The sequence below is a fragment of the Cyprinus carpio genome, chromosome B2 (genome assembly GCF_018340385.1).
Source record: "Cyprinus carpio isolate SPL01 chromosome B2, ASM1834038v1, whole genome shotgun sequence".
NCBI classification, from domain to species: Eukaryota; Metazoa; Chordata; class Actinopteri; order Cypriniformes; family Cyprinidae; genus Cyprinus; species Cyprinus carpio.
The window spans coordinates 20,333,636-20,361,612 of record NC_056598.1 but is presented as its reverse complement, the minus strand read 5'-3'; the positions used below and the strand labels follow the sequence as shown (position 1 = coordinate 20,361,612).

Genomic DNA, 27,977 nt, shown 5'->3' with positions numbered 1-27,977 from the left:
AAAGATGCACATTAATAAACAGATATACAATTACTGAATGTGACCTAAAATTACTATTTATCTGTTGCTGATGTTTTCCCTGAAAGTGCTTCCTGTAACACTACTCTCACCTGAAGATTATGCTTTAGCAACTGAAAGGCATGTTTTAAAAGCTACAAAAGGAAAATGTTAATAAAGACCTCCTGTTCTACAGTGAAAGACCCTGGTCTAAACTATACCATAGATAGGGACATGAAAATGCTGCACTAGAGAGATTTATTCAGAGGGTGGAGTCTGTGTCTCAGAATAGATCTCACAAAAGTGAAGGTGCACATATTATATGAGACAGACATTCAATACATCAGCCATTATGTTTATCTTCATACTTATTAGTTTATGGATTAATTTGGGTGAGATTAACTCATGCACATACATTTTTACTTTTGTCTAAATTAATACAATTACAGTTGAATTGAGTAATTTTAAGTGTAATTGTATTCAATTACTTCTGTCTAGTTTCATAACCAAGCTTTTTTTTTTTTTAGGGGACACAGAGGCAAATGCAATATTCCCATTATCACCTATTATGAGCACTGTTGTAGGTGAAAATGTCACTATATCCTGTAGTTACAAAGGATTCACAGGAAGAGTGCTGAATGCGCAGTGGTACAGACAATATGCCGGATCAAATCCAAAGTTCCTCATCTACAGCTATCCCCAAGGAGGTACATCCTTACCCCTAACACGAGGATCTGTAAAATTTGATCAAGACCTCCAACAAGTGCATCTAAAGATCTCAAATTTTAAATGGACAGATTCAGCTGTGTACTACTGTGCACTGGAGCCCACAATCACAGGAAACTGAGTGTTCCTATACAAAAACACAATATACTTCAGATTTAAGGCAGAGTTAAAACATTTCTCACTTCTCATTTGGAGATTCTCTTGATTTTAACATCTTACAAGGCAATAGATTGTCCCAATACAATAAAAATTAAAATGTTAAACGATGAACATGTAACAGCATACTTTTCATTAATTCACAGATGCCCTTATGACACATTTAAGATGCATATTATATGCAGATGCCTTTACTTGTTCATTTTATTAAGTTGTCCAGTAAATATAAGAACTATTTTTAATCAAATATTTATTTTAAAATTGCACTGGCGATATACAGTATGTCTGTTGTGAGTCAACACAGAGTCCCACAATTTTTTGGGTGGAGCTTGATGAGAATGGAAACATCAGCGGGAGGCCCTGTTTCCCCAAATCTTATTTTGTAAGATCCTCAACAGTCATAATGGTTTTGTTTTACCTCACCGTTTTGACACTTCTTACAGGTATTTTCATTTGATATTTATATTATTATGAAAGTATATTAATGAAGATACAATTACTGAAGGTGCATAAATATCACTAAATATCACTATTGTTCTGTTGTGAATTTTTTTTCCCCCAGAAAGTGTTTTTTCGAATGCAATAACACGCATCTCTACTGAAAATCATGCTTTTGAAGGAGGAAAAGTGAATATTTCATGCAACTACAGTGGAAATGATATAAGAAGTTGGCAGTGGTACAGACAGTATTCCAACTCTGCCCCTGAATTTCTCTTACAAGCTTCGGAAACTCTGGGTCCAGAGCAGAAGGACCGTTATGTTGCTGAAGCACAAAAGGACAAAAAACATCTGAACCTGGAGATCTCCAAAACTGAAGTGGCAGATGCTGCAGTATACTACTGTGCCCTGGTGCCCACAGTAACAGGAAACCCTTCAACACTGTACAAAAACCTGAGAGGGTGAAAATGACATTATTTACATCTTTAGCAAACTTTCTAAAAAAAATTAATGATATCAGAATGTTCTTCTAATATCTTCTGATTTCTAAAAAAGTGTTTATGTCTTTAAAGCCTTGCCACAGACATTATTTATCAGAGAATATGAAGACTCAGAGGGTGGAGCTCTTTTGCTAAGATGGTGATTCAAAGTCTACTGTTACTGACTTTGCCATCAGTCCTTTTCAGAAGATCATCCAACATGTTTCTCTTTTGTTGGACATTCTCATTATTCGTCGGTAAGTGACATTCTAATTTTCAGGGTATCACCCCCAATACGATAAAGAATAAAAGCCATTTTAGAGAACCAAAGTATGAGTTTATGATGCTAAATCTATTTTCTTTTTTATTATTAAAGATGCATTTCTCTGTTTCTTTTACAGGCATTTCTTTTGCAAACACAATACAACCATTATCCTCTGAAAAGCATGTTGTCAGAGGTGAAAAAGTGACTCTTTCTTGCAACTACACTGGCAATGTAGATAATCTGCAGTGGTATCGTCAATATCCTGGATCTCAACCAGAGCACCTCATTCTCGTCACAGAATATTCAGAACCTGATCTTTCACTTCGTCTGTCAGCAAAAGCTTCAAAAGACCTAAAACAAGTGAATCTTACAATCTCCTCTGCTGAAGAAACAGATTCTGCTCTGTACTACTGTGCCCTGAAGCCCACAGTGACAGGAAAACTGAAAACACTGTACAAAAACCTGCCATAACCACACGTATGTTAACCTTGGTTTGTATACCTCAGCAGAAATAGTAAAGGTCATTACAGAATAAAAATATCTTTCCAAACCCCAGTAATTAAAAAAGGGTATCTCACAATTCACTCATTTAGCACAGACAAGGGTGCTGTGCACCAAGAATTATAATGCTCCTCGTGCATATAATGATCTCAAAAATCACCACACAATTTTCTGAATAATATACAGTATAGTAGATTTTTTTAGTCTATAGTTGAAGCCAGCCCATGGTTAATTACCAGAAAGATCTATTCATCACTGTTTTATTGTAAATAAACAATTTTGTAAACAGTCGGTATGCAGCTGCAGCACTTTGTACTGTGTATGTAACAAATGAACTCTTCATTCACATAAAAAAAAAACTAAGCTCAAAAATGTTTCATTTGCCACAGGGTGGAGGTCTAGGCTGATATAGTGCTTGGAAAAGACCAGTCGTTTCATTCAACCATGCTGTTCTGTGCACAGGTCTTTTTGATCCTTGCAAATGAGATTTATGGCAACAAAAATGACTAAATAAAATGATACCGCTTTGTGTGACTAATACAAAGAAAACATTCACTTAAAATTTAATTCTATAATTTACTTACGCTAATGTTGCACAAAACCCATATGATGTTCATCTGTAAAAAAAAAAAAAACATGTTTGAGATATGAGAGAAGATGGTGATCATAACTGTCAATCTCCAAAAGTTTCATCAAGATAGTCCAAATGATTCATGTGCTTTAAATTTTAGTAGTTGACAGTTAAAATTTTGTCCTTCCCCATCAGAAATCAGTGTTCACGAGAGTACTGTTTGTTTACATTTAATGTGACACATATAAGGAGAAGAAGGAGGAAGAATTTTTTTTTATTATTAAAAAATGTAACAGTAGACATATAAATCAATTGTTACATTACTCAGTTTACATATCCCCTAGAAGTACATTTTTTCTGGAACATTTTTTGTATGTTTTTGACAGTATTCACTGGAAGAGAACATGGTTACTCCCCTGAAAATGTTTGTATTTCAAATAAAATAAGACGGGTAGATTCAATTTCAAATAATGTCTATCCAACCAACTCCCAAACTGCTACATTTGTTGATCTCTCTGTGTATTCAGCAAAGTTAGAATGGTAGAAACTTTGCTTCATTTATTCTACCACTTCAATCAGATAAATCTTTTTTATTTTTGATAAATTTCAGTGTGGTGCTGTTTCTTTTTTTTAGCAATTAAAAAAAAGACTTGAGAACAAGGAAGTCTCCTGCACAGAGCTGGGAGTCATTCTTAGGGTGGGACTACAAAAGGCACTTAAGTTAAGACTGCTATTGCTCTTGAATTTCTGTATCTCAGTATGACAATGTTGTTCTTTTACACAGTCATGGCACTTCTTACAGGTGATTGATTATATTTATATCAAAGCTATATGTTGTTTGTTGAGCATATATAAATACAATTTAAATGACACTGAATTAATGTTATCTTCTCTTTTTGTCTTTCCAGATTATGTTCTTGCAAATGCAATAACATCTCACTCTACTAAACAGCATGTTTTAGAAGGAGGAAAAGTCACTATTTCTTGCAACTACAGTGGAAGCAATATTAACAGTCTTCAGTGGTACAGACAGTCTTCCAATACTGCAACTGAATTTATCTTGCAAGCATTTATAGGTTTGGAACCACAGCACAAGGACCGCTATGTTGCTAACGTTCAAAAGAATGAACAAACACTATATCTGGAGATCTCCAAAACTGAGATGGCAGATGCTGCAGTATACTACTGTGCCCTGGTGCCCACAGTAACAGGAAACCCTTCAACACTGTACAAAAACCTGAGATATGACTTTCACATTTGACTATAGTGTCTCTGATCCTGGTGCTACATTGTTTTTTGGTTTTTTTTTCTACTGCACAGAGTGATGGATATTAATGGTGATTAATTCATATTCATGGTCATTAACACTGATAAAAAAGTGATTTAAAACAAATCTAAGCAAAAAATAATAATAAGCGCAAGATTAACAAATGAGCAAGTATTAATTTATCAGTTTAAAATTTTACATGAATCCATACTTCTGTTCAGAAAGGTATTTGTCTTTCTAATACAATTAACTTCTGTTTACTAGAATGCATCAATAAATTTTTCTATAAGGAAACAACACAGACATCTCAGAATAATGTATACTTGTAGGGGTGAATGTATACCTCAGGCTCTATTACACTGTCAAAGGTTTGTCTCTATTATGGTAAATGCAGTATATCTGGTCTGGAGGATGGTTTCTTTATTTTATTCACTTAATAGAAAAGGACATTTAGGTGTGCATCTAATACTACAAAAATGCACAACTCTTGCTGATGTATGATATTGTCAGCTGTAGGCTGCTCTATCATAAAACATGCCCTCACTGTTCAAACTACTGATGTTATTATTATTAAATGCTGTAGATGCAAACTCCTGTGGCACAGTCATAGCTGTTAAAACAGTGTGATATCACTGTCTACTGTATAAAAATGCATATTGATTTGTGGTGCAGTAGTTCACCTGCTGCTGAACCTCTAAGAAAACATGCTAGCTCAAATCATAAGCAAATAAACAAGCTCAGCCAGCCAGAGTAGGGCACTCAAATGTTTAATTTTGAGAGGCTAAAGTAAAATAGTTCATTCTGACTATTTTCTCTTATTTGCCAGGTGAGTTGTCTGGCAAAGTTAATCTAAGACTTTAGACAAGAAGATCTGGGATTACAGATGCTGTTTTGAGAGATTCACCTATGCAACTTATCCCATACTAAAACATAATATTATTAATTAAGATTTAAAGCTTTCCATGTCATTGTTACAATGTTTCTTTTTTCACTTTTGAGGATGAAACCTATTTCATATCTACAAGACAATATAAAACGGATTCATCAGTTACATATATTTCATATCAAGTGCTTATTAACAGTAATATGGCTCTGTTACAATCTCAATCAAACACAGAAAAAAAAAACTCATGCATGCTTGGATATATAAAACACTTAAAAACTCTATAAGAAGAGCTTAATTAACTGTAAGCGTAAAAATCCCTGATAACAAAAATGTCTTACTGCTAACAATCCCATTAAGTTCTGAAAACATTATTTCTGAATGTTCTTTCAAAACATACAGTTTTTAAACATTTAAAACTTCTTCTTTTTTCTGATTATGTGAATGGAAACTTTTAATTTTATTATTTTGTAACATTATGGGCATGTTACTTTTCAGTGTTCTCATAACCATATTAGATGAACATCCAACAAAAAAAAAAAAATGCTTTAGAAAACATTCCATAAACAATGTATAAATAATATTTTTATTATGTTGACATATTTTCTCAAACCTCAGGGTGGAGCTTTATGATGGTGGGCAGGAGTTCAAAACATTTCCACAGAATGAGAACTCAGCTCTCTTGTATATGATCTTCACCTTTCATGATGTTGATTTTTTGCCTCACGGTTTTAGCACATCTTTCAGGTACTTTTTAAAATTGAAATATAAATTAATTCACATTTGCTACATGTGTATTAAATCTATAGACAATACTTAAATTAAAAGATACAACTACTAAATATGCATTGTTGACTGTTATACTTTTGTTCTTAACATTTTCTTCCCAGGAACTATTTTTGCATATGAAATAATAACTCAGTATACAGAAAAGCATGTTTTAGAAGGAGGAAAGGTGACTCTTTCCTGCAACCACGTAAGAGCTAATATAAGAAGTTGGCAGTGGTACAAACAATATCCCAACACTGTCCCTGAATTTATCTTGGAAGCTTTTGAAAATTTGGGTCCAGAAAACAAGGACCGTCTTGTTGCTGAAGCCCAAAAGGACAAAAAACAAGTGGACCTGGAGATCTCCAAAACTCAAGTGGCAGATTCTGCAACATACTACTGTGCCCTGGTGCCCACAGTGACAGGAAACCCTTCAACACTGTACAAAAACCTGATATATACGCCCCCTTAACATATATCTGAACAACACCTCCTGCAACCATACAAAAGGTTTATATACTGTATAGAAGTGAGTCACAATCTGTACTGCAGCAGCTCAAAAGCAGCATCGACTTGAACCATCAGTGCTTAGTTTTGCAGTATTTATTTCCATTTAGTGGAAAATAAATATTACCTGTCATTAAACATAATATTTCTATTTTTGGCAAATCCTTTATGATAGTGTCCATCTTTTAAACCTTACAAGGTTTTTAAATGATACAAAATTTCCATAATAGAAGTGCACCATATAAAACTGAAACATCTATTGCATCTATTATAATAAACGTATTCTAATAAACTTTTCATCTTATAAATAAGAAATTAACCCTTTTAAATATTTGTCATGTAGAGACAAACTCAGTCATATCAGAAAATAAGAAGACTAGGAAATGAGGGTGGTGCTCTCTCACAACATAGTGCCAGTGCAAGAGGCTGCTCAAAGTCACTTTACTTTGCCATTGCCTCTTCTCTGCAGACCATCCACCATGTTTCTCCTTTGTTGGATATCATTTTTATTATCGATAGGTAAGATGTTCAGATTTTTAGAGACTTCATAAAGATTAAATAATGGGAAAAAATGTTTGTGGTTAAAGTGAGAGCAGTTGTGTATTTTTGATGCTTAAATGTTTTAAGTATAATAATATCTGTTTTGTTTTTTTGTTTTTACAGGAAATTCCTTTGCAAATACAATTCAACCATTATACTCTGAAAAGCATGTTGTCAGAGGTGAAAATGTGATTCTTTCTTGTAACTACACTGGCGATGTAAACAATCTGCAGTGGTATCGTCAATATCCTGGATCTCAACCAGAGCACCTCATTCTCGTCACAGAATATTCAGAACCTGATCTTTCACTTCGTCTGTCAGCAAAAGCTTCAAAAGATCTAAAACAAGTGAATCTAACAATCTCCTCTGCTGAAGAAACAGATTCTGCTCTGTACTACTGCGCCCTGAAGCCCACAGTGACAGGAAACACAAGAACGCCATACAAAAACCTTTTATATACTGTATATATAATAATTCTGAATTTACATGTATTTGAAAGCCTTAACAATGAAAGCTTGATGATACATTAAATAAAATATTAAATTAAATTTTACAAGTGTAAACATTTGTCCAATGTCTTTCAATCAATCAATCAGCGGCAACAAAGTAAACTAAGCACACTATTATCTTCACATTAAAGAAACAGTGACATACAAGTAGGCCTATCTTAACATCAGTATTACATACAAGGGGGTCCAAAAGTCTGGAGACAACATAAAAATGCATCTATTTTTATTTTTTTTAAACATAGTTTTACAGTTTTCAATACATACATGTTTATTTATTTATTTGTTCATTCATTCATTCATTTCCAGGTCTAAATTACGTAATAACCCCAATATTTTCTGACCTCACTGTATCAAGAAGCTAAAAAGAATGAAGCAGTTTTTCAAGTTTGACCCACAGGAGTGTGCTCTTCTGAGCTGAGAAGCTCCTTCAATGCAGTACAGAATTAAACATTAATCCAGTGTTTATTCAGTCTGTGAAGATCTTTCTATATTACACTAAGTCAATAAAGATTCCTGATAAGCTACATCTTTCATTACAGAAAATTTTATTTATGTATGAATATAAGATACATACTGTAGACCCAACACAAAGATATTTGTTGTTGCCACAGGGTGGAGCTCTGAGGCCTGATGTTAAACAGCAGCTCGAGCTAAATGTGACTGACTCAAGGTTGAGTTTGACACTTCAAGCTTTCAGACTACTGAACAGTGACCATGTTTACTGTTGTCTTCATTGTATTTTCACTGCTTAAGGGTAAGTAAAGGTTTAATGCTCACTGTTGCATTAACATCAGTACCAGTCGACTGATAATGTTAAAGTATCTCTCTTCTGCATCAGATTTAACAGTTATGGTGAACAATAATTACTTTAAAAGATTTTCTCTTCTCTTCTTTTGCAGAAAGTGCTGATGCATATACAATAGAATCTCTCTTACCAGAACAGCATGTTTCAGTTGGACAAAGTGCTGTTATCTCTTGCAAATACAGTGGCATTGGGCCCAGCTTTCAGTGGTACCGCCAATATCCAGGATCCAGACCTGAGTACCTTATTTTTAATGCAGAGACCGGCGTTTCTTCCGAACACACTTTACGTCTCAAAGCACAGGCTAAAAAAGAGATCACAGAAGTGGAACTGGAGATCTCCTCTACTGAAGTCAAAGACTCTGCTGTATATTACTGTGCCCTGAGGCCCACAGTGACAGGAAACCCACCTGCTCTGTACAAAAACTTAATACATTAACACATCTTGCATTACACAAACATTGTGAGACACCAGCTTCCAATCAACCATAACAGATCAATGATGCAACTGTTCTTATTTTTCCAAATGTAAAGAAACAATGTTAGGTCTTTTGATTTTAAGAAAAGGACAACCCATCAGTGAAGATAAAGCCTCAGCCAGAGGGTGGAGCATAATAATTCACAAAGTTGAATGTTTGAAAGGCTGATTCATTTACTCATCCTGCTTTGATAGTTTTACAATCACTCTTTATTTGAAACCATCATGTTTCTGTTTTGTTGGATACCACTGACATTACTCATGGGTAAATAATTTAATTTATGTTTTTATTCTTGTTTACTAAAAAATATTTTCATGTGCTCGATTGTATATAAGTTGCTTACCTTACGTGTTAATTTAATTAACAGTTTCATTAACAGTTGCATTTTGTCCATACAGGAGATTCTTTTGCTGACACAATACAGCCATTGTCTTCTGAAAGGCATATTTTCAGAGGCGAAACTGTGACTCTGTCCTGTAACTACAGCGGTCGGGTATACAATATTCAGTGGTATCGGCAATATGTGGGATCTAGACCAGAGTTCTTGATACTTGTAAATGAAAATTCAGAGGCATCTGAGCATTCTCTTCGTCTGTCAGCAAAAGACTCAATGAAACAAGTGAATCTTACAATCTCTTCTGCTGAAGTGACAGACTCTGCTGTGTACTACTGCGCTCTGAGGCCCACAGTGATAGAAAGCCCAGAAACACTGTACAAAAACCCTGATTTCAGTCTGATGATTTTGTACTCCGCTGTAAAAACATTTTGTGTGTGTGTGTTACTACAGTAATTTTATTCTACTGTTTAACACTTCAATGAGTAATCCAACCATATTGTTTCAGTTATGCAAGATGCTTTAATTTCATATTTGATTTCAGTTAGAAGAAATAAGGCTAAATATGTTTACATTATGACGTATTCCCGTATATTACAGTTTGTCTTTTTATATTATATTATAATATTTTAGTTTGTCTCTTTGGGAAGAAAGCTTCAGTAACTTAAAGTTAATGTTTTACAATGTTTCATTTTATTACATTTGTCTATAAACTAATGCCCAAATATAAACATTGAGAAGCACTTTAAGAGGGATACATGTAAAAACCTTCTAACTTGGCAAAAGTCATCATCACAGAGTAAAAATACAAATACTGTCCAAGTCCTCTGTGATTGATAAACGTCTAAATGTGTTTGTTTTCACCCAAAAGAGGGCGTTCATCTCTTTTCTGTATCCCTCATGCACACAATGAGCTCAAGACTCGTCCTGGAAGGTGAAATTTTGCCACAGGGTGGAGCTCCAGACTTAAATCACAGTGTTTCAGTCAAGAAAAGGAACATTTAAGTCATTTCATTCCATCATGCTGCTCTGTGCACTTGTGATATTTTCAGTACTTGCAGGTGAGACTTGATTATTTTATTTAATCACCACCTCTTTTGATTTAAAACTGTTAGAATTACATTTATTTTATCGCAATATTGAATTTAGTATGTCTCTTTTTTTCAGGAGTCTCTCTTGGTGATCTAATAACTTCGCATGATTCTGAAAAACAAGCTCAAGATGGTAACAGTGTTGCTCTCTACTGCAACTACACTGGTTCTGTGTATAATCTGCTGTGGTATCGTCAGTATCAAAGATCCAAACCAGAACTGCTTCTCTACATGACTGAATCTGGAGATCCAGTTAAAGCCGATCCATCAGCACACTGGTTATCAGCTACAGTTGACAAAAATAGAAAGCTCATGGAACTGAAAATCAGCCCTGCTAAAGTATCAGACTCTGCACAGTATTACTGTGCCCTGGTGCCCACAGTGACAGGAAACCCTTTTCCTCTGCACAAAATCTTTTTGCAAATTAGTCATGCTTGTCATTCATTGATATCTAACAAGCACATGTACAGTATTCTACACTATGTATTATTTATGTGACTGCATCAGCCATCAGTAACAGCATCTCTTAATGAGTCCACAAGGATTAATACAACACATATTTCCATAGATAGGCGGAGCTTAAGGTGGAATAGAGCAGAAGAGCTCAAAGAGGCTTGATACACCTACTTATAGATCATTAAATTCAAATTACATACAACAATGCTCATCATCTGCTCTGTTTTAACATTTGTCTTGAGTTATGGTAAGCCACAGACTTTTGACACCTTTTATTAATTGTATGTTATTATTATATTAATGTAAAACTTCATGATATTGATAACACTGGATTGTTCATCTACATTGCAGGTGAAGCTAATAAAAGTCCTATCAGTTCAGATAAAGCATCTGTGTCTTTAAACCAAGGCAGTAATGCTACTCTGTCCTGTACATTTGATGAATCAGCTTACCGTCTCCACTGGTATCGACAGAAGTCCGGATCGAAGTTAGAGTTTTTGGTGCTGATTGATAAATCCTCCAAATTTGTAGTGCCCGCTAGTCCACCTCTTCCACATATGTCCACCAGTCTCCATAATAACAATCGAGTGGATCTGATCATCTCCTCTGCTGCTGTATCAGACTCTGCTCTGTACTACTGTGCTCTGGAGCCCACAGTGACAGGAAAGCCTGCAACACAGTACAAAATCCAAGTTTTGATGATTATTTTAAATGAATAAATTACTTGTACTGAGGCTTTTGCATATACAGTATATAGTCCTCCATGATTCTCTGTTTATACTGCATTTCAGCAATCATAATTTAACTGCTCATGATGACCACCAATAGAACTAGTTAAAATGTCAGAATTGTAGACTACCAGTAAACTAATAACTAATTGCCATGATCTGTGGTTTGACTAGCTAAACTCCATTTATTCTTATTTTATTCACACATTTTTTTTCTACCTCAAAACAATTGCTTTAAAGAATATTTGTTCAAAATGAAAATTAAAAAATGATTTGAAATGATGAAACTTGGGAATTGTGATGAATATGATAAAAATTAAATAAGAAATAAATAAAATATGAGCAATTATATCTACACTGTTTAATGTTCTAAGCTAATGTTTAAGCATTAACCTTTTTATTCCTTTGCTTTAATATACTCTGCCAGAGACTTTAAACCACAAAGTCACATTGATTGGTTTAAAGACTAAGGTATAAAGACTGCATTGCTGAAAGACAAGCAAAACATTTTCTTTTTTCAGAGGGTGGAGCTTAATATCAAGATGCTGGAAAATTTTAATCTGAGAGAGGATATCAGAATGCAAAGGCATCCAGTCTGAATGATACTCAAGTCTTTCAGATTCTTCTACAGATTTCTGCTACCATGATTATTTTCACTCTCCTCAGTTTTTTGTGGATATGTTTAGGTAAGATTAAGCTGTATTTTTCTCTCCAACGTAGACCAGTTAATTTTTACTTATTTGCAATTTTTTTTTACTGGTTAGTTACTGTCTAATTAGGATTTTACTCTCCATTGCCAGGTAACACAGAGGCGGACACAATAAAACCCTTGTCACTGAGTGAAAATAGACATGTTGGTGAAAGTGTTAATCTGTCCTGCAGTTACAAAGACTATACTGGTAATATACAGAATTTACAATGGTACAGACAGTATCCCAGATCCAAACCGGAGTTCCTCCTTTACATCTTCCCACAAGGACTTTTAAGTGAAGACAGACCACCCAGATTTACTGCTGCAGTTAATCAAGACAACAAACAAGTGGTTCTGAATATCTCCTCTGCTGTAGAGACAGATTCTGCCATTTACTACTGTGCCCTGGTGCCCACAGTGACAGGAAACCCACCTGCTCTGTACAAAAACATAATACAGTAACACAACATTAAACCAAAATTGTGACACACCATCTTTAAATAATGCACAGTAAATGATTGATGCAACAGTTTTTTTTTCTTCTGTAAATCTAATGAAACACTGTGAAGTCTTTTAATTTTGAGAGAAAAACAGCCCATCAGGGAAGAAGATAAAGCCTCAGCCAAAGGGTGGAGCAAAATCACAGATTGAATGCTTTTGAAAGGCTGATTCATTTAGTCATCCTGCTTTGATAGCTTTACAATCACTCTTCATCAGAAACCATCATGTTTCTGTTTTGTTGGATACCGCTGTCATTATTCATAGGTACATTTTTTTTTATTTAAAAAAAAAAATATTTTTACTTGACTAAATTTCCCATTACAATGCACATTACACAAAACAATCACATTGCCAACAAGTTATCTTTAGTATCAGTTTAATCCAAACAGTCACATTTTGTTTTACAGGATACTCCTTTGCTGACAAAATACAGCCATTGTCTTCTGAAAAACATATTTTCAGAGGTGACAATGTGACTCTGTCCTGTAACTACAGTGGTCTTGTATATGACCTGCAATGGTATCGAATACTGGGGGATCTAGACCAGAGTTCCTGATACTTGTAAATGAAAATTCAGAGGCGTCTGAGCATTCTCTTCGTCTGTCAGCAAAAGACTCAAAGAAACAAGTGAATCTTACGATCTCTTCTGCTGAAGTGACAGACTCTGCTGTGTACTACTGCGCTCTGAGGCCCACAGTGATAGAAAGCCCAGAAACACTGTACAAAAACCCTGATTCTGTCATTTTGTACTGTTACTTTTTTATACTTCAGTTTGACACCTCAATGAATGATCTGAACCCATGAATAATGAATAAGTATGCAGTCTATGTTCACATTATGAGGTGTTACAGTAATTTCCATGTGCATAACACATTTTTGTTTGCCTTTTTAGTAAGAAAGCTTCAATAATTTGTTTCAAAAAAATTGGTTAAAAAATAATTAAAACTATGTTTTCTCATTTGTATCTTACTGCATTTTTCAAAAACTAATGCCTAATTTTTAATCTAGAAAAGAGTTTTAAGAGAGATGAATAAGAACCTTCTATCTCAACAGAAGTCAAAATACAAATACTGTGATTTTAATCTGTCATCATCTATGATTAATGAAGATCTAAATGTGTTTGTTTTCATCCAGAAGAGGGCTTTCATCTCTTTTCTGTATCCCTCATGCACACAATGAGCTCAAGACTCGTCCTGGAAGGTGAAATCTTGCCACAGGGTGGAGCTCCAGACTTTAATCACAGTGTTTCAGTCAAGAAAAGGAACTTTTGAGTCATTTCATTTCATCATGCTGCTCTGTGCACTTGTGATATTTTCAGTACTTGCAGGTGAGACTTGTTTATTTTATTTAATCACCACCTCTTTTGATTTAAAACTGTTAGAATTACATTTATCTGATCACAATATTGAATTTAGCATGTCTTTTTTTCAGGAGTCTCTCTTGGTGATATAATAACATCTCATGATTCTGAAAAACAAGCTCAAGATGGTAACAGAGTTGCTCTCTACTGCAACTACACTGGTGTTGTTTTAAATCTGCTGTGGTATCGTCAGTATCAAAGATCCAAACCAGAACTCCTTCTCTCCATGACTGAATCTGGAGATCCAGTTAAAGCTGATCCATCTGCGCACTGGTTATCAGCTACAGTTGACAAAAATAGAAAGCTCATGCAACTGAAAATCAGCCCTGCTAAAGTATCAGACTCTGCACAGTATTACTGTGCCCTGCAGCCCACAGTGACAGGAAACCCTTTTCCTCTGCACAAAATCTTTCTGTATATTATCATGCTTTTCACAGATTTTTAACAAGCAATGTTTTCTCCAGTATGAATTATTTCTGACTGCATCAGTCATCAATAACACAAGCATCTCTTAAGGATCAATAACTCAAATCAATTGTGATGCTTCCTGGAATATTTGTATAATATAAATATAAGTATAATATAAAAGTTCAATAAATTGGTGAAAAAAGAGATGATGAGAGAGAAATAACTGCACCAATTAATGTTTTCAGAAAAAGTTTAATAAAGTATTACAATCTTCTTATGCTTTTCTTTAATAGACGTTGGCAGACTTTGAATCACAGGTCACATGAACTGGTTTAAGTATAATGACTTTATTAAATATGAGCAAAAAAATAACATTAATTGTCTGAGTTTTTGTGATTATTGCATGTCAGGTTTTGCCCTTGTATTGATGATAATAGGTCTGCTCAAAAGTCAGAGATTGGTTTTCATTTCAGTTTATATTTGTTAATGTAATTTGTTGTTCCCAAGGTTACTATAAAAACAGAGCGCTTGCATCGATGCTGCAATGTTCTTGCTCGCAAGATGTATTTTTTTATTTAACTTTTTTTTTACAGTAGATAAATTTGTTATTGATAATAATATTCCAGATATTGTTTAACTATATATAACAATCGGACACCTTGTCGTTGAGTATTTTATGAATATTTTAGAATATGCTCATTTTTAATTTAGACTAATTCTGAACTGTCTGAGATAGCTGAAATACTTCAGTAAAGATCATTTTACCTATTGCTCACTTACCATAATTCACTGCTAGAGGGCGGAGCTATTCAATTCATGACTTACATTAGTAAGCTCCTGCTATATTGAGTTAGTTTTAGAAGGAAATGTGCAGCATTAACTCTCACAGTCATTTTATTAGTAAGATGTTGTTCCTGTTTTTAATTGTTATTTTCCTGCTCAAAGGTCAGTTATTCATTTTTTTAAACATTTGATCAAATTATTTATTCAGTGTGAACAACGTGTACAGTATGTATCTAGCCCAAAGGAATAATTTAGCATCTTTGTTTTTTCTTTTACACAGAGAATGCTGCAATACAATAAACCCACTTGTCCCAGAGAAGCGCGTCACAGCGGGAGACAACGTTACCCTCACCTGTGATTACAGTGGAGGTGTTAACACCTTGCAGTGGTATCGACAATATCCAGGATCCCAAATAGAGTTCCTTATTTTTGTTACTGAGCTCAAAGGCCGGTCAGAGAATGCACTTCGACTCTCATCTGTGGCTGATGAACGTAATAAACGCATGAATCTCAGCATCTTTCAGACAGAGATGGAAGATTCTGCTCTGTACTACTGTGCCCTGGTGCCCACAGTGACAGGAAACACTGCAACACTGTACAAAAACCTCGTTACCATCGTTAACAGCAGACATAGATCCAAAATCAGATTTCAACCAATTTTTCAAAACATTTCAACAAATAAAAGTGTATTAACTCCACTTGAATCAATAAACAAGTAAAATGAAGCATGAAGTTGATGTTACAGAATATATATATGTGAGTGACTGTTTACCTCTGAGTATGCACTGCAGTGACTGGTAAATGTCATGTTAGCAGGTTTGAATATAAAGGCACCATAAAAAGCAAGCTAAACTAAATAACTTTCCCATAGGGTGGAGCTTAATATCAAGATGTAGAAGCATTTAATCTGAGGGAGGATGTCAGAATTCAAAGGCATCCAGTCTGAATGATACTCAAGTCTTTCAGATTCTTCTTTAAAGTTCTGCTATCATGATTATTTTCACTCTCCTCAGTTGTTTGTGGATATGTATTGGTAAGATAAAGTTGCATTTTTTTCTCCAATCTAGACCAGTTACTTTTTACTTATTTGCCACTACTTTTTACCAGTTACTTACTGTCTAATACTGTCTAACTGTCTAATCACTGGCTTTTACTCTCCATTACTAGGGCACACAGAGGCAGACACAATAAAACCCTTGTCACTGAATGATAATGGACATGTTGGTGAAAGTGTTAATCTGTCCTGCAGTTACAAAGACTATACGGGTAATATACAGAATTTACAATGGTACAGACAGTAACCCAGATCCAAACCGGAGTTCCTTATTTACATCTTCCAACATGGAGCTATGAGTGATGACAGACCACCCAGATTTACGGCTAAAGTTAATCAAGACAATAAACAAGTGGATCTGAAGATCTCCTCTGCTGTAGAAACAGATTCTGCCATTTACTACTGTGCCCTGATGCCCACAGTGACAGGAAATCTTACAGCATCATACAAAAACCTCCCATGTCAAAATTCAAGAATGTTGAAGCCTCAAACACTTGCTTATCCTGTCTCAAATGCATCAAATGCAAATTACTGTATTTTCCAGAAGGTGGCACAATGAGACTTACATGAGATAGAGGAGACTTTTGTCAAAAGTTAAATTTATTGCATTTAATATAACTCTAAAATATGATACATTTGAAATTAATTACAAATACAATGTATTTAAGTGGCAAAAATAACATTTTATTTGTACTTATTTTACTTGTACTTATATCATTTTAAAGTATATTATTTCCGCAATAAGTACACTTTATAAAAGTATACTTAAGTGCACTTCTTTTTTCACAAGGGATTGCATCTATTATAATAAACGTATTCTAATAAACTTTACATCTTATAAATAAGAAATTAATCCCTTCAAATATTTGTCATGTAGAGACAAACACAGTCATTATCAGAAAATAAGAAGACTAGGAAATGAGGGTGGTGCTCTCTCACAACATAGTGACAGTGCAAGAGGCTGCTCAAAGTCACTTTACTTTGCCACTGCCTCTTCTCTGCAGACCATCCACCATGTTTCTCCTTTGTTGGATATCATTTTTATTATCGATAGGTAAGATGTTCTGATTTTTAGAGACTTCATAAAGATTAAATTATGAGGAAAAAAATTTGTGGCTGAAGTGAGAGCAGTTGTTATGTGTTTATGATGTTATAATGTTTTGTGTAATTATAATAATAACCGTTATTCTTTATTTTTTTTACAGGAAATACCTTTGCAAATACAATACAACCATTATACTCTGAAAAGCATGTTGTCAGAGGTGAAAATGTGATTCTTTCTTGTAACTACACTGGCAATGTAAACAATCTGCAGTGGTATCGTCAATATCCTGGATCTCAACCAGAGCACCTCATTCTCGTCACAGAATATTCAGAACCTGATCTTTCACTTCATCTGTCAGCAAAAGCTTCAAAAGACCTAAAACAAGTGAACCTTACAATCTCCTCTGCTGAAGAAACAGATTCTGCTCTGTACTACTGCGCCCTGAAGCCCACAGTGACAGGAAACACAAGAACACTGTACAAAAACCATTTATATACATATAATAATTCTGAATTTACATGTATTTGAAAGCCTTAACAATGAAAGCTTGATGATACATTAAATAAAATACTAAATTAAATTTTACAAGTGTAAACATTTGTCCAATGTCTTTCAATCAATCAATCAGCTGCAACAAAGTAAACTAAGCACACTATTATCTTCACATTAAAGAAAGAGTGACATGAAAATAGGCATATCTTAACATCAGTATTACATACAAGGGGGTCCAAAAGTCTGGAGACAACATAAAAATGCATCCATTTTTCATTTTTGTTTAACATAGTTTTACAGTTTTCAATAAATATGTTTATTAATTTATTTGTTCATTCATTCATGCATTCATTTCCAGGTCTAAATTACTGTACATAATAATTCCTAGATTTTCTGACTTTTGATTTTCTGACCTCACTGTATCATGAAGCTAAAAATTTGAAGCAGTTTTTCAAGTTTGACCCACAGGAGTGTGCTCTTCTGAGCTGAGAAGCTCCTTCAATGCAGTACAGAATTAAAAACTGTTTATTCTGTCTCTAAAGATATTTCTATATTACTCTAATAAATAACAATAAAGATTCCTGATAAGCAACATTTTTCAGAACGGAATATGTAATTTATGTATGAATATAAGATACATACCGTAGACCCAACACAAAGATATTTGTTGTTGCCACAGGGTGGAGCTCTGCGGCCTGATGTTAAACAGAAGCTCAAGCTAAATGTGACTGACTCAAGGTTGAGTTTGACACTTCAAGCTTTCAGACTACTGAACAGTGACCATGTTTACTGTTGTCTTTATTGTATTTTCACTGCTTAAGGGTAAGTAATAGTTTAATGCTCACTGCTGCATTAACATCAGTACCAGTCGACTGAACATGTTAAAGTATCTCTCTTCTGCATTAGATTTAACAGTTATGGTGGACAATAATTACTTTAAAAGATTTTCTCTTCTCTTCTTTTGCAGAGAGTGCTGATGCATATACAATAGAATCTCTCTTACCAGAACAGCATGTTTCAGTTGGACAAAGTGCTGTTATCTCTTGCAAATACAGTGGTATTGGGCCCAGCTTTCAGTGGTACCGCCAATATCCAGGATCCAGACCTGAGTACCTTATTTTTAATGCAGAGACTGGTGTTTCTTCCGAACACACTTTACGTCTCAAAGCACAGGCTAAAAAAGAGATCACAGAAGTGGAATTGGAGATCTCCTCTACTGAAGTCAAAGACTCTGCTGTATATTACTGTGCCCTGAGGCCCACAGTGACAGGAAACCCACCTGCTCTGTACAGAAACTTAATACATTAACACATCTTGCATTACACAAACATTGTGACAAACCAGCTTCCAATCAACCATAACAGATCAATGATGCAACTGTTCTTACTTTTCCAAATGTAAAGAAACAATGTTAGGTCTTTTGATTTTAAGAAAAGGACAACCCATCAGCGAAGATAAAGCCTCAGCCAGAGGGTGGAGCATATTCACAAAGCTGAACGTTTGAAAGGCTGATTCATTCACTCATCCTGCTTTGATAGTTTTACAATCACTCTTTATTTGAAACCATCATGTTTTTGTTTTGTTGGATACCACTGACATTACTCATGGGTAAATAATTTAATTTATGGTTTTATTCTTGTTTACTAAAAAAAATTTTCACGTGCTTGATTGTATATAAGTTGCTTACCTTACGTGTTAATTTAATTAACAGTTTCATTAACAGTTGCATTTTGTCCATACAGGAGATTCTTTTGCTGACACAATACAGCCAATGTCTTCTGAAAGGCATATTTTCAGAGGCGAAACTGTGACTCTGTCCTGTAACTACAGCGGTCGGGTATACAATATTCAGTGGTATCGGCAATATGTGGGATCTAGACCAGATCTCCTGATACTTGTAAATGAAAATTCAGAGGCATCTGAGCATTCTCTTCGTCTGTCAGCAAAAGACTCAAAAGAGAAGAAACAAGTGAATCTTACAATCTCTTCTGCTGAAGTGACAGACTCTGCTGTGTACTACTGCGCTCTGAGGCCCACAGTGATAGAAAACCCAGAAACACTGTACAAAAACCCTGATTTCAGTCAGATGATTTTGTACTTCGCTGCAAAAACATTTTGTGTGTGTGTGTGTGTTACTAATTTTATTCTACTGTTTAACACTTCAATGAATAATCCAACCATTTTGTTTCAGTTATGCAAGATGCTTTAATTTCATATTTGATTTCAGTTAATAGAAATATGCTTAATATGTTTACATTATGAGGTATTCCCGTATATTATAGTTTGTCTTTTTTATATTATAATATTTTAGTGTGTCTCTTTGGGAAGAAAGCTTCAGTAACTTAAAGTTAATGTTTTACAATGTTTCATTTTATTACATTTGTCTATAAACTAATGCCCAAATATAAACATTGAGAAGCACTTTAAGAGGGATACATGTAAAAACCTTCTAACTTGGCAAAAGTCATCATCACAGAGTAAAAATACAAATACTGTCCAAGTCCTCTGTGATTGATAAACGTCTAAATGTGTTTGTTTTCACCCAGAAGAGGGCGTTCGTCTCTTTTCTGTATCCCTCATGCACACAATGAGCTCAAGACTCGTCCTGGAAGGTGAAATCTTGCCACAGGGTGGAGCTCCAGACTTAAATCACAGTGTTTCAGTCAAGAAAAGGAACTTTTGAGTCATTTCATTCCATCATGCTGCTCTGTGCACTTGTAATATTTTCAGTACTTGCAGGTGAGACTTGATTATTTTATTTAATCACCACCTCTTTTGATTTAAAACTGTTAGAATTACATTTATTTTAATCACAATATTGAATTTAGTATGTCTTTTTTTTTTCAGGAGTCTCTCTTGGTGATCTAATAACTTCGCATGATTCTGAAAAACAAGCTCAAGATGGTAACAGTGTTGCTCTCTACTGCAACTACACTGGTTCTGTGTATAATCTGCTGTGGTATCGTCAGTATCAAAGATCCAAACCAGAACTGCGTCTCTCCATGACTGAATCTGGAGATCCAGTTAAAGCCGATCCATCAGCACACTGGTTATCAGCTAAAGTTGACAAAAATAGAAAGCTCATGCAACTGAAAATCAGCCCTGCTAAAGTATCAGACTCTGCACAGTATTACTGTGCCCTGCAGCCCACAGTGACAGGAAACCCTTTTCCTCTGCACAAAATCTTTTTCCAAATTAGTCATACTTGTCATTCATTGATATCTAACAAGCACATGTATTCTACACTATGTATTATTTATGTGACTGCATCAGCCATCAGTAACAGCATCTCTTAATGAGTCCACAAGGATCAATACAACACATATTTCCATAGATAGGCGGAGCTTAAGGTGGAATAGAGCAGAAGAGCTCAAAGAGGCTTGATACACCCACTTATAGACCATTAAATTCAAATTACATACAACAATGATCATCATCTGCTCTGTTTTAACATTTATCTTGAGTTATGGTAAGCCACAGACTTTTGACACCTTTTATTAATTGTATGTTATTATTATATTAATGTAAAGCTTCATGATATTGATAACACTGGATTGTTCATCTACATTGCAGGTGAAGCTAATAAAAGTCCTATCAGTTCAGATAAAGCATCTTTGTCTTTAAACGAAGGCAGTTATGCTACTCTGTCCTGTACATTTGATGAATCAGCTTACCGTCTCCACTGGTATCGACAGAAGTCCGGATCGAAGTTAGAGTTTTTGGTGCTGATTGATAAATCCTCCAAATTTGTAGTGCCCGCTAGTCCACCTCTTCCACATATGTCCACCAGTCTCCAAAATAACAATCGTGTGGATCTGATCATCTCCTCTGCTGCTGTATCAGACTCTGCTCTGTACTACTGTGGTCTGGAGCCCACAGTGACAGGAAAGCCTGCAACACAGTACAAAATCCAAGTTTTGATGATTATTTTAAATGAATAAATTACTTGTACTGAGCTTTTGCATACTGTATATAGTCCTCCATGATTCTCTGTTTATACTGCATTTCAGCAATCATAATTTAACTGCTCATGATGACCACCAATAGAACTAGTTTAGATATATAGTTATAGACTGTCAGTAAACGAATAACTAGTTGGCATGTTCTGTGGTGTGACTAGCTAAACTCCATTTATTCTTATTTTATTCACAGGTTTTTTTTTTTTGGTTTTTTTTACCTAAAAACAATTGCTTCATAGAATATTTGTTAGAAAAATTGTGACACACCAGCTTCAAATAATGCACAATAAATTTTTGATGCAACAGTTAATTTTTTTCTGTAAATCTAATGAAACACTGTCAAGTCCTTTCATTCTGAGAGAAAAACAGCCCATCAGGGAAGAAGATAAAGCCTCAGCCAGAGGGTGGAGCAAAATCACAAAGCTGAATGTTTTAAAGGCTGATTCATTTAGTCATCCTGCTTTGATAGCCTTACAATCACTCTTCATCAGAAACCATCATGTTTCTGTTTTGCTGGATACCGCTGTCATTATTCATAGGTAAATATTTTTTAATATTATTTTATTGTTTTATTTTAAAATATACAATGTTTTTGTTTGTTTGTTTGTTTGTTTTTTACTTACTACATTTCCCCTTACAGTGCACATTACACATAACAATCACATTGCCAACAAGTTACCTTTAGTATCAGTTTAATCCATACAGTCACATTTTGTTTTACAGGATACTCCTTTGCTGACACAATACAGCCATTGTCTTCTGAAAAACATATTTTCAGAGGTGACAATGTGACTTTGTCCTGTAACTACAGTGGTCTTGTATATGACCTGCAATGGTATCGGAATACTGGGGGATCTAGACCAGAGTTCCTGATACTTGTAAATGAAAATTCAGAGGCGTCTGAGCATTCTCTTCGTCTGTCAGCAAAAGACTCAAAGAAACAAGTGAATCTTACAATCTCTTCTGCTGAAGTGACAGACTCTGCTGTGTACTACTGCGCTCTGAGGCCCACAGTGATAGAAAGCCCAGAAACACTGTACAAAAACCCTGATTCTGTCATTTTGTACTGTTACTGATTGTATACTTCAGTTTGACACCTCAATGAATGATCCGAACCCATTTATTAAGTAAAATGGAAAGCTTAAAACTCATTTAATTTCAATTTCTTAAAATTAATCAAAAGTATGCAATCTATGTTCACATTATGAGGTGTTACAGTAATTTCCATGTGCATAACACATTTTTGCTTGCCTTTTTAGTAAGAAAGCTTCAATAATTTGTTTAAAACAAATTGATAAAAAATTATTAAAACTATATTTTCTCATTTTTATCTTACTGCATTTTCCACAAACTAATGCCAAATTATAAATCTAGAAAATAGATTTAAGAGAGATGCATAAGAGCCTTCTATCTTAACAGAAGTCAAAATAGAAATACTGTGATTTTAATCTGTCATCATCTATGATTAATGAAGGTCTAAATGTGTTTGTTTTCATCCAGAAGAGGGCGTTCATCTCTTTTCTGTATCCCTCATGCACACAATGGGCTCAAGACTAGTCCTGGAAGGTGAAATCTTGCCACAGGGTGGAGCTCCAGACTTAAATCACAGTGTTTCAGTCAAGAAAAGTAACATTTGAGTCATTTCATTCCATCATGCTGCTCTGTGCACTTGTTATATTTTCAGTACTCGCAGGTGAGACTTGTTTATTTTATTTAATCACCACCTCTTTTGATTTAAAACTGTTAGAATTGCATTTATCTGATCACAATATTGAATTTAGTATGTCTTTTTTTTTCCAGGAGTCTCTCTTGGTGATATAATAACATCTCATGATTCTGAAAAACAAGCTCAAGATGGTAACAGTGTTGCTCTCTACTGCAACTACACTGGTTCTGTGTATAATCTGCTGTGGTATCGTCAGTATCAAAGATCCAAACCAGAACTGCTTCTCTCCATGGCTGAATCTGGAGATCCAGTTAAAGCCGATCCATCAGCACACTGGTTATCAGCTACAGTTGACAAAAATAGAAAGCTCATGGAACTGAAAATCAGCCCTGCTAAAGTATCAGACTCTGCACAGTATTACTGTGCCCTGCAGCCCACAGTGACAGGAAACCCTTTTCCTCTGCACAAAATCTTTCTGTATATGATAATACTTATCACTGATTCTTAACAAGCACATGTTTCCTCTAGTATGAATTATTTCTGACTGCATCAGTCATCAGTAACACAAGCATCTCTTAAGGATCAATAACTCAAATCAATTGTGACGCTATCTGGAATATTTGTATAATATAAATATAAGTATAATATAAAAGTTCAATAAATTGGTGAAAAAAATAGATGATGACCACTTGGGAGTTATCACAAATATGTATATAAAATAAAATGAAACTGTAAACATTAGCAACTAGATCTCCAATATTCATTTGGTTCTGTATCATTATTTTGCTTTTGCAATAAAAAAAATGTGAGAGAGAAATAACAGCAACCAATTAATGTTTTCAGAAAAAGTTTAATAAAGTATTACAATCTTCTTATGTCTTTTCTTTAATAGACGTTGGCAGAGACTTTGAATCAAAGATCACATGAACTGGTTTAAGTATAATGACTTTATTAAATACCATCAACATTTTTTTTCCACTGGGTGGAGCTTAATATCAAAATGAAGAAGCATTTTAATCTGAGGGAGGATGTCAGAATTCAAAGGCATCCAGTCTAAATGTTATTCAAATCTTTTAGATTCTTCAGATTTCTCCTGTCATGATTATTTTCACTCTCCTCAGTTTTTGGTGGATGTGTATTGGTAAGATATAATTGTATTTTTCTTTCCAGTCTAAACCAGTTATTTTTTACTCATTTACTATTACTTTTTACCATTCAGTTACTGTTGCTTTTATCTAATTAGGCTTTTACTCTCCATTTCCAGGGTGCACAGAGGCAGACACAATAGAACCCTTGTCACTGAATGAATATAGACATGTTGGGGACAGTGTTACATTGTCCTGCAGTTACAAAGAATATACGGCTACAGTAAATAATTTATTCTGGTACAGACAGTATCCCAGATCCAAACTGGAGTTCCTCCTTTACATCTTGCCACAAGGACTTATGAGTGAAGACAGACCACCCAGATTTACTGCTGCAGTTAATCAAGACAACAAACAAGTGGATCTGAATATCTCCTCTGCTGCAGAGACAGATTCTGCCATTTACTACTGTGCCCTGGTGCCCACAGTGACAGGAAATCTGACTACATCATACAAAAACCTCCATGCCATCATTAAAGAAAGATGAAGCCTCGAAAACCTGCTTCATCCAGTCTCGAAGGCCAGCACATAATCGCCAAAAACAGTCTGTAATTTTGCTGAAGCAAATCCTAACATATACAGAACATGCAATATAGTCAAAGGTTCGCATTTCCCAAATGACTGAAATAGCAGGTATGTTTTGCCAGGAGGTGGCGCTATATGCATATTGAGTTTTCCTGCAATTCGGTGTGCATCTCCTTATGTGAGTTTTGTCTTACATGCACATTAATTGTCTGAGTTGTTGTGGTTATTGCATGTCAGGTTTTGTCCTTGTATTGATGATAACTGGTCTGCTCAAAAGTCAGAGATTGGTTTTCATTTGCAAGATTTGCAGTTTGTTTCAGGGTTTAGTTTACTTTTGTTAATGTAATTTGTTGTTCCCAAGGTTACTGTAAAACAGAGAGCTTGCATCAATGCTGCAATGTTCTTGCTCGCAAGATGTATTTTTTATTTATTTTTTTATTTTTTTACAGTAGATAAATTTGTTATTGATAATAATATTCCAGATATAGTTTAACTATAGCATACTAGTCAATCGGACACCTTGCCTCAAGTATTTTATGGATATTTTAGAATATGCTAATTTTTAATTTAGACTCATTCTGAACTGTCTGAGATAGCTGAAATACTTCAGTAAAGATCATTTTACCTTTTGCTCACTTACCATAATTCCCTGCTAGAAGGCGGAGCTATTCGATTCATGTCTTTCATTAGTAAGCTCCTGCTATATTGAGTTAGTTTTAGGAAGAAATGTGCAACATTGATTCTCACAGTCATTTTTGTCTATTTATTAGTAAGATGTAGTTCCTGTTTTTAATTATTTTCCTGCTCAAAGGTCAGTTATTCATATTTTTTTAACATATGATCCAATTATTTATTCAGTGTGAACAACGTGTACAGTATGTATCTAGCCCAAAGGAATAATTTAGCGTTTTTGTTTTTCTTTTACACAGAGAATGCTGACGCAAATACAATAAACCCACTTGTCCCAGAGAAGCGCGTAACAGCAGGAGACAACGTTACCCTCACCTGTGATTACAGTGGAGGTGTTAACACCTTGCAGTGGTATCGACAATATCCAGGATCCCGAATAGAGTTCCTTATTTTTGTTACTGAGCTCAAAGGCCGGTCAGAGCCTGCACTTCGACTTTCATCTGTGGCTGATGAACGTAATAAACGCATGAATCTCAGCATTTTTCAGACAGAGATGGAAGATTCTGCTCTGTACTACTGTGCCCTGGTGCCCACAGTGACAGGAAACACTGCAACACTGTACAAAAACCTGACATCGTTAACAGCAGACATAGATCCAAAATCAGATTTCAACCAATTTTTCAAAACATTTCAACAAATCAAAGTGTGATGACTCCACTTGAATCAATAAACAAGTAAAATGAAGCATGAATGTGATGTTTCAGAATATATTTATATATATATATATATATATATATGTATGTGAGTGACTGTTTACCTCTGAGTATGCACTGCAGTGACTGGTAAATGTCATGTTAGCAGGTTTGAATATAAAGACACAATAAAAAGCAAGCTAAACTAAATAACTTTCCCATAGGGTGGAGCTTAATATCAAGATGTAGAAGCATTTTAATCTGAGGGAGGATGTCAGAATTCAAAGGCATCCAGTCTGAATGATACTCAAGTCTTTCAGATTCTTCTTTAAAGTTCTGCTATCATGATTATTTTCACTCTCCTCAGTTTTTTGTGGATATGTATTGGTAAGATAAAGTTGTATTTTTCTCTCCAATCTAGACCAGTTACTTTTTACTTATTTGCTACTACTTTTTACAAGTTACTTACTGTCTAATACTGTCTAACTGTCTAATCACTGGCTTTTACTCTCCATTACTAGGGCACACAGAGGGAGACACAATAAAACCCTTGTCACTGAATGAAAATAGACATGTTGGTGACAATGTTAATCTGTCCTGCAGTTACAAAGACTATACGGGTACAGTAAATAATTTACAATGGTACAGACAGTATCCCAGATCCAAACCGGAGTTCCTTCTTTACATCTTCCAACATGGAGCTATGAGTGATGACAGACCACCCAGATTTACTGCTGCAGTTAATCAAGACAACAAACAAGTGGATCTGAATATCTCCTCTGCTGTAGAAACAGATTCTGCCATTTACTACTGTGCCCTGGTGCCCACAGTGACAGGAAATCTTACAGCATCATACAAAAACCTCCCACGTAAAAATTAAAGAATGCTGAAGCCTAAAACACTTGCTAATCCTGTCTCAAATGCAAATGACTGTATTTGCCAGGAGGTGGCGCGATATGACTTACAGTACATGAGATAGAGGAGACTTTGTCAGTTCACTTCCCAGTGAGTTTATCTTACAAAATAACAGTCATTTTACTATGGGACATTATTATTTTTGCACAGACCCTGGAATTGGTTATACTTTGTTTAGTGGTCAATGATTTAAAAATTTGGACACTTGATGTGCAACATATTGTAGAAGCAGGATGAAGTGCAGTTTCTTTCCCCAGGCAATCTACCTCATGAACAAATGTTCTCCTATTGTGCAATAAAAATTTGTCCAATAACCTTATACTTATTTATAACACTACATCCTAGTACATCCCTACAACTTATTTATTATACTATACCTGTTATTTTAGCACACCTGTACATACAAATTAATTATTTTTTGTGTGTGCGTGTGTGTGTCTGTGGTTTATTTATATTTATATATGTGCATTTTATTCACATATTATTTTTTATTATGCAACTGAAATGGAATGTCAATGGTACTTCATGGATCATCAATGCAAGGACATTTATTTTTAAGAGATATTAAGGCATTTGTTCTAAAGGTAGATTTTAATTGTTCATAAAAATATAAAA

The 27,977-nt window shown here is 34.8% G+C and overlaps 8 gene segments (V, D, J or C); all 8 read left to right on the top strand.

Moving 5' to 3' along the window:
* The first annotated feature begins 1,158 nt into the window (after positions 1-1,158).
* On the top strand, positions 1,159-1,782 carry LOC109104383. The segment is given in 2 exon segments: positions 1,159-1,322; positions 1,442-1,782. Coding segments are annotated over 2 exon segments (381 nt in total).
* Positions 1,783-3,601: 1,819 nt separating this feature from the next.
* Positions 3,602-4,678, top strand: LOC109100112. The segment is given in 2 exon segments: positions 3,602-3,935; positions 4,042-4,678. Coding segments are annotated over 2 exon segments (396 nt in total).
* A 3,309-nt stretch (positions 4,679-7,987) lies between these two features.
* LOC109061009 lies at positions 7,988-8,955 on the top strand. The segment is given in 2 exon segments: positions 7,988-8,361; positions 8,507-8,955. Coding segments are annotated over 2 exon segments (381 nt in total).
* A 740-nt stretch (positions 8,956-9,695) lies between these two features.
* Positions 9,696-10,829, top strand: LOC109061007. The segment is given in 3 exon segments: positions 9,696-10,282; positions 10,389-10,731; positions 10,820-10,829. Coding segments are annotated over 3 exon segments (393 nt in total).
* Positions 10,746-11,726, top strand: LOC109061004. The segment is given in 2 exon segments: positions 10,746-11,015; positions 11,120-11,726. Coding segments are annotated over 2 exon segments (411 nt in total).
* A 2,040-nt stretch (positions 11,727-13,766) lies between these two features.
* On the top strand, positions 13,767-15,504 carry LOC122136222. The segment is given in 2 exon segments: positions 13,767-14,015; positions 14,120-15,504. Coding segments are annotated over 2 exon segments (414 nt in total).
* Positions 15,505-21,199: 5,695 nt separating this feature from the next.
* Positions 21,200-22,272, top strand: LOC122136223. The segment is given in 2 exon segments: positions 21,200-21,299; positions 21,404-22,272. Coding segments are annotated over 2 exon segments (411 nt in total).
* A 1,011-nt stretch (positions 22,273-23,283) lies between these two features.
* On the top strand, positions 23,284-24,066 carry LOC109061003. The segment is given in 2 exon segments: positions 23,284-23,482; positions 23,590-24,066. Coding segments are annotated over 2 exon segments (414 nt in total).
* Positions 24,067-27,977: the final 3,911 nt, after the last annotated feature.